Source organism: Chiloscyllium punctatum, chromosome 2 (genome assembly GCF_047496795.1).
Source record: "Chiloscyllium punctatum isolate Juve2018m chromosome 2, sChiPun1.3, whole genome shotgun sequence".
NCBI lineage: Eukaryota > Metazoa > Chordata > Chondrichthyes > Orectolobiformes > Hemiscylliidae > Chiloscyllium > Chiloscyllium punctatum.
In genome coordinates, this window is record NC_092740.1 from 31936990 (window position 1) to 31953153 (window position 16164).

Sequence of the window (16164 nt, forward strand, 5' to 3'; positions counted from 1 at the left end):
CACTTGCAAAGCACTAAGAGCATGCTGGTCAGAACGCCGGTGTATTGGATACCGAGGGTTCCTGTATGTTAAAGGAGGTAGCTGAGGAAGGGAACCTGCACTATAGTATACTCTATAGTCAGACGGAGAAATAACAGACCCAAATGGAGAAATGTCTGTCCTTAAACACTCTTAATTTTTTAATGAAAGAGGAGTGAGTCTGTACAGGACAAGCCATCATAACAAAAAGTTGAGCCCTCACTCATCATGAACCCGCCCAATCTTATCAATCAGACCACAGTCACAAGTGTAGTAATTTAATTTCCAATAAAATTTAGCTGTCCATAGGGCTTTTCATGACCTCCTGATTTTACATGGCTGATGATTGGGACAATTTTGTTTTGGTTTTTGAAATGTTTACGCTGTTGTAATACAAGAAAAGAACACTGGGTCCATTCTGCACCTGGCTAACTCTCACTTTTTAAAGAAACCTACAAAGCACAATCAAGCAATGGGACAATTGTACTTCTCACAACAGACCTGTGTCCTGTAGGGGCTTAAATACCAAAAGAAAATTAATTAATGCCTCCCTTGCAATGGAAGCAAACTGATATCATTCAAATTGGTTCATATGGCAATGCCATTATATTCTTTCCAGCCCCAGGCTTTTAACAAACCAGTAGTGCACCTGAAATGCAAGTTAATAGTGCTTTTAATGAAAACAAAAACAGAAATTGCTGAAAAAGCTCAGCAGGTCTGATAGCATTTGTGCAGAGAAAGCAGAGTTAATCTTTCAGTTCATTGACCCTTCAGAATGCATTTAACAGCAATTTCTGTTTTTGTTTCTGGTTTCCAGCATCTGTGGTTCTTTTGTTTATTTTTTGTTTGATGTTTTTAATGACTTTGCCTTGTTTTTTCAGTGGAATCTTGTTTGTGATAATAAATGGAAAGGACCATTTACAGCATCAGTATTTTTCTTGGGCATGCTGTGTGGATCATTCATCTCTGGACAAATTTCAGACAGGTACAATTCTTAATTTTAGTAACTAAATAATTAACTGGTTATGGTAATTTCCTTTAGCGGCTAGTAAAAAGATGTTTTTCATACCTTGGTTCTTGGGATGTTGGACCCACTGGAAAGGTTAGGATTTGTGCACCATACCCAGTTTACCTTTAAGGTGGTGGTGAGCCACTGTCATCAGCTGCGATGTGGGTATTCTGCAGTGTTGTTGGAGAAGGAGTCCCTGGATTTCACCTGGCGACAGAGTTGAAATGGCAAGTCAGGATGCTATTTTCCCTTGGAGGGTAATTTGTAAGTGGTTCTGTTCCCACGCATCTGTTAAATATTGTCCTTTCCAGGTGATAGAAGTCACAGGTTCGAAAGGTGCCAATGGTGGAGACTTGGCGTGTTGCTGCAGTACATTTGACAGAAGGTGCCAGTGGGTGGATGGCATGTGTTTGAGTTGGTGGATGCGATTTTGGAAAGGGCTGACAGCTTCTGAAGAAGAATTGTATTAGACTTGAAACAATAACTTTTTTTTCTCTCCACAAATGCTGCCAGACCTGTTGTGATCCTCCAGCATTCTCTGCATTCGTTTCAGATTTATTTTGGAAAGGTGGGCATTTTGTGCCAAATATTGTCGAGCTTCTTGACCCAGCCGAGTGATGTTTTCCATCATTCTGCTGATCGTGATTTGTGCATTAGATGGTGAACAGATTTTGGGAGGGGCAGATAGTGTCTTAATTGTTGCAGATTTCCTGCCCTCTGACTGCTGTTGTAGCTATTGTTTTTAGAGGGCTAGTCCAGTTAAGGTACTGGTCAATTCTCATCCCTCAGGTGTTGATTTTAGGGATGGGGAGCATATTTTAATGCCTGTGAAAGTCAGGGTGGAATGAATGGATTCTTGCTTGTTGGAAATGGTATTCCCTGTAATTTGATGTGCCGTAAAGTTGTTACCAGTTGTAAAGTGGACAGTTATACTGGAGAGTACTGGGACGACGTGGGATTTGAAAAAAAATTGATCCCAGTATGTGGGTGTCATTGGCTATGATGTCTTATATTGCCTGCCCTATCAATGAATGGTGAAACTTCCTCGGTATTTTCACCAACAGAGGGCTTTCATTGGTTGTAAACCTGACCAGCGCACCAGGGAGAACTTGCCTTCTCTTCGAGGAGAGACTTTTTGTGTTCACTTGAGAGGGCAGAAGCATCCTCAATTTTCCATCTTGTCTGTAAAGCACCTTCGTATAGAACGCTCACGTTGTTACACTGGAAAATTAGCCTGGTTTTGTGTGCTCTGATCTCTGGAGTAAGCATCAAATTATCAACCTTCTGAATCAGGGACATGTGCACTACCAACTAGGCTCCAAGTGAAAGGGACGACAACACAGTGTCAAGAAAGGATTCCTAATATCACTTTGTTAAGAAGTTTAGTGTAACCAGGACTTACCAGATATCTATCTGCACACTTAGAATATGTGATCGTTATGTTCCCACTCCCATCTATTTGCTGTACAATATTGGCAGTCCCTCTTGGTGGGGATGATTCTTTACAGATAGTTGGTTCTTGGGAGATGTCACTGTTGGCTCTGAGTTGAGACTTTGGATTTTAGCCTTGCAGGGTCTCTCACAGTGAGGACTTTGGCCATCTTGTAATAGAGATGATGGCAGTCTTGAGCAGCTGCTGTTCTCTTCCCAACTCTGACTCTTCACTCTCTTTTTTCCCCAGTGGGACAGTCTTTTTAATGATGGATTGTTTTTGCTGGTTGTAATTGGGCGTTTGTTTCACATGTGTTGGTTAACAGAGCTTTGTGGAGGCTTTGAGATTGTGCCTTTTGTGGTGACAGTGAAGCCCTGAGTAGCACAGCTGTTCAGTCATCCTGATAGCACATCCAGTTGTGAGATTATTGTGGTCTCTTACTTCTGGCACATCTGTGGACCCAGGCATTGGCTATGGTGCTTACTGATGTTGGAGTATGCACTAATTTTAATCATGGTTTTTAATCTTTCCCAGTCATTAATCTTCAATTTCACTTTTCCATCAATGGTTTTTTTTCACTTTAATTAAAATGGAAATATTGATTGCTGAATGAGATGGCTGTTTTAGCTGCGTTATCTTTCAATTGCATTTTTTCAATTTAATATTTTGGTGTAGATGTCCTAGGTCCTTCCCAATTATAAGCAATGCCCTTACCTTCTGATGTTGGAGAGCCTTCACAGATCTACAGATACCCTCATCTTTCAGCAAGGGTTCTTCTGTGACCTCATACTCGACATGGCTGTTTAAGTGCTACAGGTTTTTGTTTTCCCCAAACTAGCATGTGTTGGAATGCTGGTTTTGCCTAGAAGAACAGGACTCAATCTCTGAACAGTTGTGTGCAACTTTCGAGCTCACTTGGGAATATACCACTGTTCTTTCATTTTCAGGGTTTTGACTCAGTGAAATTCTATATATGCCTTTGATGGAGGGGCACCAACACAACGACTGGACAAGTTCAGTGGCAATTGTATTATGTCTCACAGTCAGTGTACCTTTAAGGGACATGCTTGTAGTAACATCACTGTTTGTGAACTGAGGGTAGAATGATCACCTATTCCATCTTTCCCTTAAAATGTGACATGCTACAAGAAAAATGCTGCTTTATGTAGCTTAATAGTTTATTGTTAGCACAAACACTGATGTGGCTATGAATGTAAGTATTTTTAATATTTACTGAGCTGTAATAGCAGTCTATTGGATTCTTCAGTGCCATGATATCCACATCGATTATGTTACGAGAGATTTAACATTAATATTGCCACACCAGATAGAATATCTTGCTAGAGATAAAACTCACACCAGCAATGTTCATCATGACCACTTTAACAAGGCAAGAGCAATAAAGCATTGTCAGCATCTCTTGTGTTTCTGTGTATTTCATAGAAATTTGGAGTCTTTTATTTTGTGATTTAAGAGCACAAGTGAGAGCTAATATTCCAATATGTCAGTTTGGAAATATGACCATTATATCCCTGTACCTGATATATTATACCAAAGGATAAATCTATATTCAGATTAGGTATTATTTATCAGTCCATCCAAAAACCGAAGGTCTTTGAAAGTGGATCTGAACACTCCTATAGACATGCTGTGTTTGGGCCTTTTTGAGGAAGACATCTTTGCTTAGCCTGAATGGACTTGAATAGATGTAAAAGTGAAGCTTCTTTCCAAAGGCCCGAACTCAGCTTCTGCAGATCTGTTCAGGCCCTTTTGGGAATTAACTTCATTTTTAGGTCCATTCAGGAGGAGCTTTCTTCCAAAGGCTTGAACTGACTTAAGTGGTATGTGTAGCAACAAATGGAAACAAAGAAGGACAAGTGCAGAGATAATGAAAAAACATAAGCTTGCAGATGCCAACAGATTTTGGATAAAGACCACGTGAACCCTTTACCCAATAGGCTAGGGTTAAAGAAATGTTTTTGGTTGTGAGATGCTTAGTGAAAAATCTTGAAGGGTAAGTGTATCCAAAACAAGTTGGTCCTGTGGCATTGGTACAAAGGATTCCTGACCTATGTATCATGTCAAAAGGATTTAAGAAGCAGCAACGCGGGCTACAGTATTTGACGAAGAAAACCTATTTAAATGGATATGTTTTCTTGCTTTATTAAGGTATGGGAGAAAACTCATTCTGTTTGTATCCATGACTGTGCACACTGGCTCTATCCTTCTCCTCGTGACCTCTCAGAGCTGGGAGATGTTTGTTACCTTATTCTTCATTGTTGGCCTGGCCCAAATTGCACGATATATAGTGATGTTCATTTTAGGTAAGTTCTTTTTAAGTTGCTGCATTGTTCTAAATCTGTTTCCTTGTTCTATTCCATTCTCACTGTCTTCAATGTTCACCTCTTCTCTCTTTTTGTGCATTGTGCAGGCAAAACAGATGATGGGAAAAAAATGTTTCTGGTTTGGATGTCAGTCAGAAGTAATTCCTTCCTACTAATTGGGATTTCTGGCTTCCTCTAGTTGACCACTTTGAAAATAAAACCAAAAATGTGTCGGATAATTTTTAAAACGCAGGTCCTATCTATTGCCAGAGCATCCCTCTTACACATCAATGATATCACCACCTCGTATCCTGATCTTTAAATGTGGCCTCACCTCTGCAAGCTACTTAAAAAAAACTTCTGAGGAAGGGTCACTGGACCTAGAGTCATAGAGATGTACAGCACAGAAACAGACCCTTTGGTCCAACCCATCCATGCCGACCAGATATCCCAACCCAATCTCCTCCCACCAGCCAGCACCCGGCCCATATCCCTCCAAACCCTTCCTATTCATATACCCATCCAAATGCCTTTTAAATGTTGCAATTGTTCCAACCTCCACCACTTCCTCTGGCAACTCATTCCATACACGTACCACCCTCTGCGTGAAAAAGTTGCCCCTTAGGTCTCTTTTGTATCTTTCCCCTCTCACCCTAAACCTATGTCCTCTAGTTCTGGACTCCCCCCACCCCAGGGAAGAGACTTTGTCTATTTATCCTATTCATGCCCCTCATGATTTTATAAACATCAATAAGGTCACCCCTCAGCCTGTGACGCTCCAGGGAAAACAGCCCCAGCCTATTCAAGCTGTCCTATAGCTCAAATCCTCCAACTCTGGCAAAATCCTTGTAAACCTTTATGAACCCGTTCAAGTTTCACAACATCCTTCTGATAGGAAGAAGACCAGAACTGCATGTAGTATTCCAAAAGTGGCTGGACCAATGTCCTGCACAGCTGCAACATGACCTCCCAACTCCTTAACTCTGGTTTTTATGCTGCCAGACCTGCTGAGCTTTTCCAACAATTTCTGTTTTTATTTGTTATTGAACACCGCTACCTTGTCCCAAATCCAGATGCTCACACCCAATTGCAAGACTCAGTCCACCACAGTCTTTTTATTGACTCCCTATCCTCAGTCAGACAGGCAGAGTGATGCAAAAACTAACTTTAGCTGGTCTGTACTCTATTTTACCAATCTGAATTTTGCTTTGCTTTGCATCACTTCATTCCTGCTCTTAATTTCAGTCAATAGCCTTATGTGTTGGGAGCTGTTGCTTCCTAAATCTCTGGCTCTGTGTGTCTCTTCTACTTTTTAATTGCCTATTCAAGTCTTGCTTCAGCCACACAGAGCCCTGGTTAGACCATAAACAAAGGTCTTCTAAGCACTGCGCCTGAGGAAGGATATAATGACCTTACCAAACATTTTGTGGCACAGTGGTAGTGTCTCCCTCTCTAGCCCAGAAGGTTGGAGTTCAAATGTCATCTGCTCAAAATATGTGTCATGATACATCTGAACAAATTGATTTAAAACAAGATGCCTGCTTTTGTGAATGATAAAATGTTCATGTGATTAAGGTGATCTGCTAATCTGTTGTGCTCTGCTTTTAGAAATTTGAATGCCATCCTTGTTGGTAGGTTGCTAATTATTTCTTGGGCATATATGACACAGTGGTAGTGTCCTGACCTCTGAGAAAGTATATCAGCTTGGCATTTCATTAGACTTTAATGCGAATTGAATTGGGGAAATTTGATTTTCATTCCAAAAAGCCTGAGGATGTTGAATTTTTCTTTTGTTGGGGAGAAACGATATTTAATTCAGTCGTGGGATATGGGTATCACTAGCTAAGCTAGCATTTATTTACCCATCGCTAATTTTCTAGAGGGCAGTTAAGAGTCAACCACCAGACTGTGGAATGAGAGGCTAGGGCATGGAGGTCTGAGGTGGGGATGTGGGAGGGTGCTGATCTGGGTTGGGGGTGGGAGTGGGGAAATGTCCAGATTCTCAGACTTGTGACGTGGGAGTTAGAAGGATGGGTTATTCCTGATGAAGGGCTTTTGCCCGAAACGTCGATTTCGAAGCTACTTGGATGCTGCCTGAACTATTGTGCTCTTCCAGCACCACTAATCTTAGAAGGATGGAGTCTAGATTAGAGTGGTGCTGGAAAAGCACAGCAGGTCAGGCAGCATCCGAGGAGCAGGAAAATCGACGTTTCAGGCAAAAGCCTTTCATCTTCCTGATAAAGGGCTTTTGCCTGAAACTTTGATTTTACTGCTCCTCTGATACTGCCTGACCTGCTGTGCTTTTCCAGCACCACTCTAATCTAGACTCTGGTTTCCAGCATCTGCAGTACTCACTTTTGCCTTAGGAGGATGGAGGTCAGGGGACCTGGAGGTCTGACAGGATGATGAATCTCTGGGCCTCAAAGGGCAGTAGTGAGCAGAATTGAATGCTGTTTCAGGCTAGCTCACTATCTCCCTGCCATGTATCAGATGCACTTGGAAGATGGGCAATCAGTTGAGTGGTGAAAAATTTCTTGAGGTCAAATGTCGAGAATGAACCTGAAAAACCAAAACTGAAAAGGAGATCTTTCTAGTCTATTCTTCTCTTAAAGTTATCATGCAAAATGTCATTAGTTACATTTGTAAGTTACATCTTGCTAATCTCTGGACCTGCCACTTTTTTTTTCTCTTTTATTTCTTCTTTACTTTTGAAGTGCTCTCATTTGCTGATCAAGTTATCAGTTTATCACACTGAGGTTTGTAAGTTGGCTTTTTTTCAAAACTTTCTTCAATAGGAAGTGAACTTCTTGGTAAAGCTGAAAGGATTGCTTTTGGAACCATTGGAGTCTGCCTATTTTATGCAGTGGGTTATGTGGTTCTACCGATTTTTGCGTATTTTATTCGGGACTGGCGGATGTTATTGGTGGCCTTGTCGCTTCCTCAAATCCTTTATGTTCCTCTCTGGTGGTGAGTTAACCTTCAATTAACTTTTCATTTGTTTTGTAACGTCAAATCACACATAGTTCCCCATATTGTGACAAATATATTCACTACATTTCAACGTGAAATAAATTTCAAAGGGGATGGACATATACCAATGTAATTTGCCATGCCTTTTAATTTGGTATGTCAACCCATCTCTGGGTCAAAACCCAATGACCCTGATCTTCTCATCTCCATTGGCTGCTGACCAACACAAATGGCAGCTTTGGTGGTTCTCTTTGGCATCACCTGTACTCTCCAATTAATTTTTTTTCAGCATTGGAGCCTTTTTTAACTATTGCACATAACTCTCAGTTCCAGCTTGCCATGTCCATTTGGCTGTGTTGGAGCAGTGAGAGAAGGGAAGTTTTCTCTGCAAGTTTGCTTTCCTTTTCGATAAACCACCTGAGCAAGTTCTTGCATTCCCTGAACCCAATTTGTGCAGTCTTTACTATTCTACCTGCTACAGTATTTCCCCGCTGTATTTTACAGGTTTATACCAGAATCTCCAAGATGGCTGCTCTCTCAGGGTCGAGTGGAAGAAGCAATAGTGATCTTAAAAGCCGCTGCTAAAAGAAATGGCATTACGACGACTGCAGGGACGTTTGAGAATATAGGAAACCGAGAATCAATTGTAATAAACCATTGCACGTTTTATTAATTTCATTGATGTTAGAATAAAAAAACCATGATAATACACTACATTTTCAACAATGTATGGGGTCAATTTTTGTATTGCCTTATTTGCACCCCCAAAAGCATTTGGCAGTTCTATTATTGTATTCAGATCTAGAGCAAGTGATGTAGTCCTGATCTCTGACGCAATGTCTATCTTATTGCTACCGACTAGTTAGAAGAATGAGAGGTGACCTCATTGAAACATTTAGGATTCTTAAGGGGCTTAACAGGGTAAATGCTAAGAGGTTGTTCTCCCTTCTAGGAGAATCTAGGACAAGAGGGCATAGTCTCAGAATAAAGGAGTACCAATTTAAGACAGAGATGAGGAGCAATTTCTTCTGAGGGCTGAGAGTCTTTGAAAATCCTTACTACAGAGAGCTGTGGGAGCAGAGTGCTTGTGCATATTTGAGGCTGAGATAGATCCTTGATCAATAGGGGAATCAAGAGTTACAGGGAAAGGCAGGAAAGTGAATGTGAGGAACATTGGATTAGCTGTGAGCAGGCTTGATGAGTCAAATGACCCAATCCTGTTCCTATTATGGTCTTACTGTCTAATACCTACAAAACTAGTTGTGGTATTTTGTGCATTATTTAAATCCGTGACTGCTCTTACTTAGAAAACCTCGTGAAATTTGACAATTTTTAAACTTGTTCCTGGGATATCTGCTAGGCCACACATTTATTCCCCATGTCTAATTGCCCTGGAGAAAATGGCAGCAGTCTGCCTTCTTAGACCTCTGACATCTCTCTTACCAATGTTTTTTGTTGTGTATGTGTGTGTGTGTTGGGAGGGAGGGGGCTTAAAACAAGCCTGCTGTGCTCACTGGTGGTTTCATGGATAAAAATTAGAAACATTTAAATGACTTAACAACATCAGGAAAAGACCAAATCAAATCAAAAACACACGTGTTTTCAATGGACCATTCTGTTTTCACTGACTCATCTTTCCTTTTTGTCTTTTTCTAACTGGTCCTCATCATATCACTGCTTGCACCAATTCAATTTGCAGCCTTCACTTTGTGTGTATGCTTACCTCTTTGCAGATTTATTTATTTATTTATTTCATTCACTCACTCACTCACTCACTCACTCACTCATTCATTGTGAGTGATATTGGTAAGGCCAGGATTTCCTGTCCACTCCTAGTTGCTCTCCACAAGGTACTGGTGAGCCACCTCCTTTACTGTCGGAAAGGAGTTGCAGGATTTTGGCCTTCATCAATGAAAGCAGTAAGGTGAAGAAATGTGTACTTTACTGATCCCATACCCTACATAGTTACTTTTGTTTAATTAATAAAAATAAAGATTTCCTCTGTTTCACATCTTAGACCCTGAGGACTAACTTGTTGTATTCACTGGTTTTGTGATGACAGTCTGAGGCCTGGATGTACAATGGGTAGGTAAGTGGTTATGGAGCCGTTTAGTACAATGGAAATGGAAGAGGACTGAGGGCTTGGCACTGGCAATAAGTATGTGATCTCTGGGTGACAGTGGTACCAAGGGATGCCCCACAGTCATCCAACCCTCCATTTCCTTCCAGGTTTCTATTTGTCTGAAGATAAGTGATGAGCTCCTTTTTGTCCTCTTGCATATGAAAACCTCTATCTTGCATGGGCTCACCCCATCCTGGCTTGTTGTTGTCACTCTCCTGGATGATGATCATCTTTCACATCTATGTGTTGCCCTTATCCATTGCATTTCTTACCCCGATCTTATGTTGAAAAAGCTTCATCACTATCTGCAACGCGTTTGCCATGGAAGACCATGATGATAGGTGCTTGAGGTCCCAGTGATCTGCTGTTAAACCTGGAAGAGGATGTGTTGGAGCAAGATTGTTCACCATCAGTTAGAATTGCTTTTTTTTAAACCCCTGTCCATTCTCTTTTCTATCAATACAAGAGTTATTCTCTGATAATCCACTGAACTGGGAACATTCTGCTCCATTTAATTTGGTCATTCCATGAGGATGCGTTTTGTCTAATCAGCCAAATGAATGGCCTATGATTTAGTTTATTAAGTTATAGGTAGAGTCATGGGGGGGGGGGGGTTTATATTAACTTTTACTGGCTCTTCCCTGTCTGTTAGTTATTTGTTTCACAATGTTAATTTTTATTTTCTTGTACTCTTTAGCTGCAAAATGAAAATATACATGCAGTCACTTACTTGGATTTGGTTCGGACTTCCAATATCAGAAACATCACGATATTTGCAGTCCTTGTATGGTGAGTCCTTCTATGTGTTCTCAATAAGTGTTTCCTTTAGACCCCTATCCCTAACCTCTCTGAGGACGTACGTGAGAAAGTGATGGGCTTCCTTACCACTAAATTTGAATCCCTCCATTTTAGCTCCATCTTCACCCCACCCCCCACTCATGCTCCCCTAGCAATAGCCTAAAGTTCTCAATATTTTTCGAGTTTGTTTCCTATGTTACCCTCTGACATCTAGTTGGCATGACTGCCGATCTTCTTCCTCCCCCTCCCACGCATGCACACATATCCACCAAACTGCTGATTGCTCAATTCCTATTTCTAGTCCCCAGCGCAGTACCGATAGATACATAAGGGTCTTCCTGAATTTGGGTGCTGTCATCTTACTTTCAAATCTGCCCACAACAAAAAGGAAGAAAAGCGTTTGATGTTCCTGTCCTGTCTTCATCTTGTTTTCTCAAGTCTGGTGGGCGTGGCGGCGGGGCCTACCAAATACACACTGAAGTCTTTGATCGGTTTTGTTCCTTGCTACAGCATTGATACAACTTTGACCAAAATGAGAGCTTGTGATATTGTAATTATGTGCTCGACTGTCTTTCCAACAATCTGTAGACAGCGTTGACCATACCGTCTTCCTCCATCAATGTTCATTGGTCTGCTGAGGACTGCCCTTGTCTATTTCCACTCCTAACAGACCAGTCACATCTAGAGAATCTATGTCAGTGGCTTTTAATTTCTCTGTCTAGGGCTGTACAAGATTCTGAATATAATTCCTTGTTAGGAGAGTGGAAGGAAATTTTCCAATAATTATAATAAACTCATTGTTTCCTCAATTTTCCCTTTGTTTCAGATTTCTAGCATCTTCAGTATTTTTCTTTCCAATAATACTTTGTTTTTCACATCTTTTTGCAGGATGATTTCTTCAGTGGGTTACTTTGGCTTATCCTTCAACATGCCCAATATGCATGGAGACCCGTATATCAACTGCTTTATCTCTGCAGTGATTGAAATACCATCCTATGTGATAGCATGGATATTGCTGCGTGTGTCACCTCGTCGGATCTCCCTTGCTTGCATTGTGGTGTGTAGTGGAATTATGCTGCTGTTGATCCAGATTGTACCTTCGAGTAAGAGTTCAAACCAGTTAATTTGGGAACCCTCTGTTCTGTTGAAGCATGTTAGTGGCGACATTTAACATTCTGATTTTATTCAATTGCATTTCTCAAAAGCTATTCAGGCTAACAAATCCCAATCAACTTTTGCGTAGGTGATTGGCTGGTGACTTTATGGAGTTGCCCACAGTCACTGCATTATAGGCTTGTGTGATGGGCAGAACTTCAATACTGTTCCCATTGATCATGGATTTTCATGTGGTTGAAAAGATTGAATAAATTGAATTAAACTATTTGGAAACTTTTGTGTGTATACTAACCTGTCTGTGCTTGGATTTCACAGGTTACAATGTGCTTATTATGACAATGGCAATGGTTGGTAAATTCGGATATGCAGCAGCGTTCTCTATGATCTACGTTTTCTCAACTGAACTGTATCCAACTGTAGTGAGGAATATGGGTGTTGCAGCTTGTTCCATGGCAGCTATGATTTCCACCATAATATCCCCATATTTTGCATATCTGGGTAAGAAGTAAAAACTTTAGGCAACTATACGTTTAATTATTCAAAGAATTTTTAAAAATTGGTACCAGTGAGGTTAGTGAAAGTGGTATCCCACTTGAAGAACTTAAACTGTTGATTAAGAGAAAAACAAAAAAACTGCGCATATTGGAAATCCGATACAAAACCAGAAGTTGCTGGAGAAACTCGGCATGTCTGGCAGAAAGAGAAACAGAGTTAATGTTTCAGGTTTAGCCCGATACACCTTGCTTCAAATATTTCCTTAAATTTCCCTTGGGGCAAATGCAGTCATCTCTGCATTAAAAATCTAATTGGGAGCATTCAGCAGGAGCATAAGTCCGGAAAAGTAGTAGGGAAATATGTTTCATGTTTCTGAGAACTGCTATCTTAGTGATAATTTAAAATTGGTGACTCCTTGAGAGTAGTAATATCTGGATTACTCCCAGTGCTGCGAGCTAGTGAGGGCAGGAATAGGAGGATAGAGCAGATGAATGCATGGCTGAGGAGCTGGTGTATGGGAGAAGGATTCACATTTTTTGCATCATTGGAATTTCTTTTGGGGTAGAAGTGACCTGTACAAGGACAGATTGCACCTAAATTGGAAGGGGACTAATATACCGGCAGGGAAATTTGCTAGAGCTGCTCGGGACGATTTAAACTAGTAAGGGGGGGGGGGGTGGGAGAGGAAGGGAAGGGTGGGAGGAGGAGATAGTGAGGAAGGAGATCAATCTGAGACTGGTACAGTTGAGAACAGAAGTGAGTCAAACAGTCAGGGCAGGCAGGGACAAGGTATGACTAATAAATAAAACTGCATTTTTTTCAATGCAGGGGCCTAACAGGAAGGCAGATGAATGGTTAGGTACATGGGATTGGGATATTATAGCAATTACAGAAACATGGCTCAGGGATGGGCAGGACTGGCAGCTTAATGTTCCAGGATACAAATGCTACAGGAAGGATAGAAAGGGAGGCAAGAGAGGAGGGGGAGTGGCGTTTTTGATAAGGATCGATTGCAGCTGTGCTGAGGGAGGATAATCTTGGAAATACATCCAGGGAAGTTATTTGGGTGGAACTGAGAAATAAGAAAGGGATGATCACCTTATTGGGATTGTATTATAGACCTAAGAGTCAAAGGGAAATTGAGAAACAAACTTGTAAGGAGATCTCAGCTATCTGTAAGAATAATAGGGTGGTTATGGTAGGGGATTTTAACTTTCCATACATAGACTGGGACTGCCATAGTGTTAAGGGTTTAGATGGAGAGGAATTTGTTAAGTGTGTACAAGAAAATTTTCTGATTCAGTATGTGGATGTACCTACTAGAGAAGGTGCAAAACTTGACCTACTCTTGGGAAATAAGACAGGACAGTTGACTGAGGTGTCAGTGGGGGAGCATTTTGGGGCCAGTGACCAAAATTCTATTAGATTTAAAATAGTGATGGTAAAGAATAGACCAGATCTAAAAGTTGAAGTTCTAAATTGGAGAAAGGCCAATTTTGACGGTATTAGGCAAGAACTTTCGAAAGCTGATTGGGGGCAGATGTTCGCAGGGAAAGAGATGGTTGGAAGATGGGAAGCCTTCAGAAATGAGATAACAAGAATCCAGAGAAAATATATTCCTGTCAGGGTGAAAGGAAAGGCTCGTAGGTACAGGGAATGCTGAATGACTAAAAAAATTGAGGGTTTGGTTAAGAAAAAGAAGGAAGTATATGTCAGGTACAGACAGGATAGATCGAGTGAATCTTTAAAGAGTATAAAGGCAGTAGGAGTATACTTAAGAGGGAAATCAGGAGGACAAAAAAGAGGACATGAGATAGCTTTGGCAAATAGAATTAAGGCAAATCCAAAGGGTTTTTACAAATACATTAAGGACAAAAGGATAACTAGGGAGAGAATAGGGCCCCTCAAAGATCAGCAAGACAGCCTTTGTGTGGAGCCGCAGAAAATGGGGGAGATACTAAACGAGTATTTTGCATCAGTATTTACTGTGGAAAAGGATATGGAAGATAAAGACTGTCGGGAAATAGATGGTGACATTTTTCAAAATGTCCATATTACAGAGGAGGAAGTTCTGGATGTTTTGAAAGGCACAAAGGTGGATAAATCCCCACCACCTGATAAGGTGTACCCGAGAACTTTATGAGAAGCTAGAGAAGTGATTGCTGGGCCTCTTGCTGAGATATTTGTATCATCGATAGTCATAGGTGAGGTGCCGGAAGACTGGAGGTTGGCTAACATGGTGCCACTCTTTAAGAAGGGTGGTAAAGACAAGCCAAGGAACTATAGACCAGTGAGCCTGACATCGGTGGTGGGCAAGTTGTTGGAGGGAATCCTGAGGGACAGGATGTACATGTATTTGGAAAGGCAAGGACTGATTAGGGATAGTCTACATGGCTTTGTGTTTGGGAAATCATGTCTCACAAACTTGATTGAGTTTTTTTGAAGAAGTAACAAAGAGGATTGATGAGGGCAGAGCGGTAGATGTCATCTATGTGGACTTCAGTAAGGCGTTTGACAAGATTCCCCATGGGAGACTGGTTAGCAATGTTGGATCTCACAGAATACAGGGAGAACTAGCCATTTGGATACTGAACTGGCTCAAAGGCAGAAGACAGAGGGTGGTAATGGAGGGTTGCTTTTCAGACTGGAGGCCTGTGACCAATGAAGATTAGATTAGATTACTTACAGTGTGGAAACAGGCCCTTCAGCCCAACAAGTCCACACTGCCCCGCCGAAGCGTAACCCACCCATACCCCTACATCTACATCTACATCTACCCCTTACCTAACACTACGGGCAATTTAGCATGGCCAATTCACCTGACCTGCACATCTTTGGAGTGTGGGAGGAAACCGGAGCACCCAGAGGAAACCCACGCAGACACAGGGAGAACGTGCAAACTCCACACAGTCAGTCGCCTGAGGCGGGAATTGAACCCGGGTCTCTGGCGCTGTGAGGCAGCAGTGCTAACCACTGTGCCACCGTGCCGCCCACAAGGATTGGTGCTGGGCCCTCTTTTTGTCATTTACACAAATTATTTAGATGCGAGCATAGGGGGTACAGTTATTAAGTTTGCAGATGACACCAAAATTGGAGGTGTAGTGGACAGTGAAGACGGTTACCTCAGATTACAACAGGATCTTGACTAGATGGGCCAATGGGCTGAGAAGTGGCAGATGGAGTTTAATTCAGATAAATGCGAGGTGCTGCATTTTGGGAAAGCAAATCTTAGCAGGACTTATACACATAATGGTAAGGTCCTAGGGAGTGTTGCTGAACAAAGAGACCTTGGAGTGCAGGTTCATAGCTCCTTGAAAGTGAAGTCGCAGGTAGATAGGATAGTGAAGAAGGCGTTTAGTATTCTTTCCTTTATTGGTCAGAGTATTGAGTACAGGAGCTGGGAGGTCATGTTGCGGCTGTACAGGACATTGGTTAGGCCACTGTTGGAATATTGCATGCAGTTCTGGTCTCCTTCCTATTGGAAAGATGTGAAACTTGAAAGGGTTCAGAAAAGATTTACAAGCATGTTGCCAGGGTTGGAGGATTTGAGCTGTAAGAGGCTGAGGAGTGATCTTGTAGAAGCTTCTAAGATCATGAGGGACTTAGATAGGGTAAATATACAATGTCCCTTCCCCAGGGTAGCACAGTCCAAAACTAGAGGGCATAGGTTTATGGTGAAAGAGGAAAGATTTTAAAGGGACCTTAGGGGCAACCTTTTCATGCAGAGGGTCGTGCATGTATGGAATGAGCTGCCAGAGGAAGTGAAGGAGGCTGGTACAATTGCAACATTTAAAAGGAATTTGGATGGGTATTTGAATAGAAGGTTTTGGTGGGATATGGGCTGGGTGCTGGCAAGTGGGACTAAATTGGGTTGGGATAT

At 41.6% G+C, this 16164-nt stretch overlaps 1 protein-coding gene across 1 annotated transcript in view; it reads left to right on the forward strand.

Moving 5' to 3' along the window:
• Positions 1-16164, forward strand: part of LOC140495749 (solute carrier family 22 member 4-like) — a 37524-nt gene that overhangs the window by 15790 nt on the left and 5570 nt on the right. The window contains exons 2-8 of the mRNA XM_072594815.1: positions 900-1003; positions 4629-4783; positions 7579-7750; positions 8258-8399; positions 10573-10664; positions 11562-11776; positions 12105-12287. Of these exons, the coding sequence (XP_072450916.1) occupies positions 900-1003; positions 4629-4783; positions 7579-7750; positions 8258-8399; positions 10573-10664; positions 11562-11776; positions 12105-12287 (1063 nt within the window). The remainder of the gene's footprint in view (positions 1-899; positions 1004-4628; positions 4784-7578; positions 7751-8257; positions 8400-10572; positions 10665-11561; positions 11777-12104; positions 12288-16164) is intronic.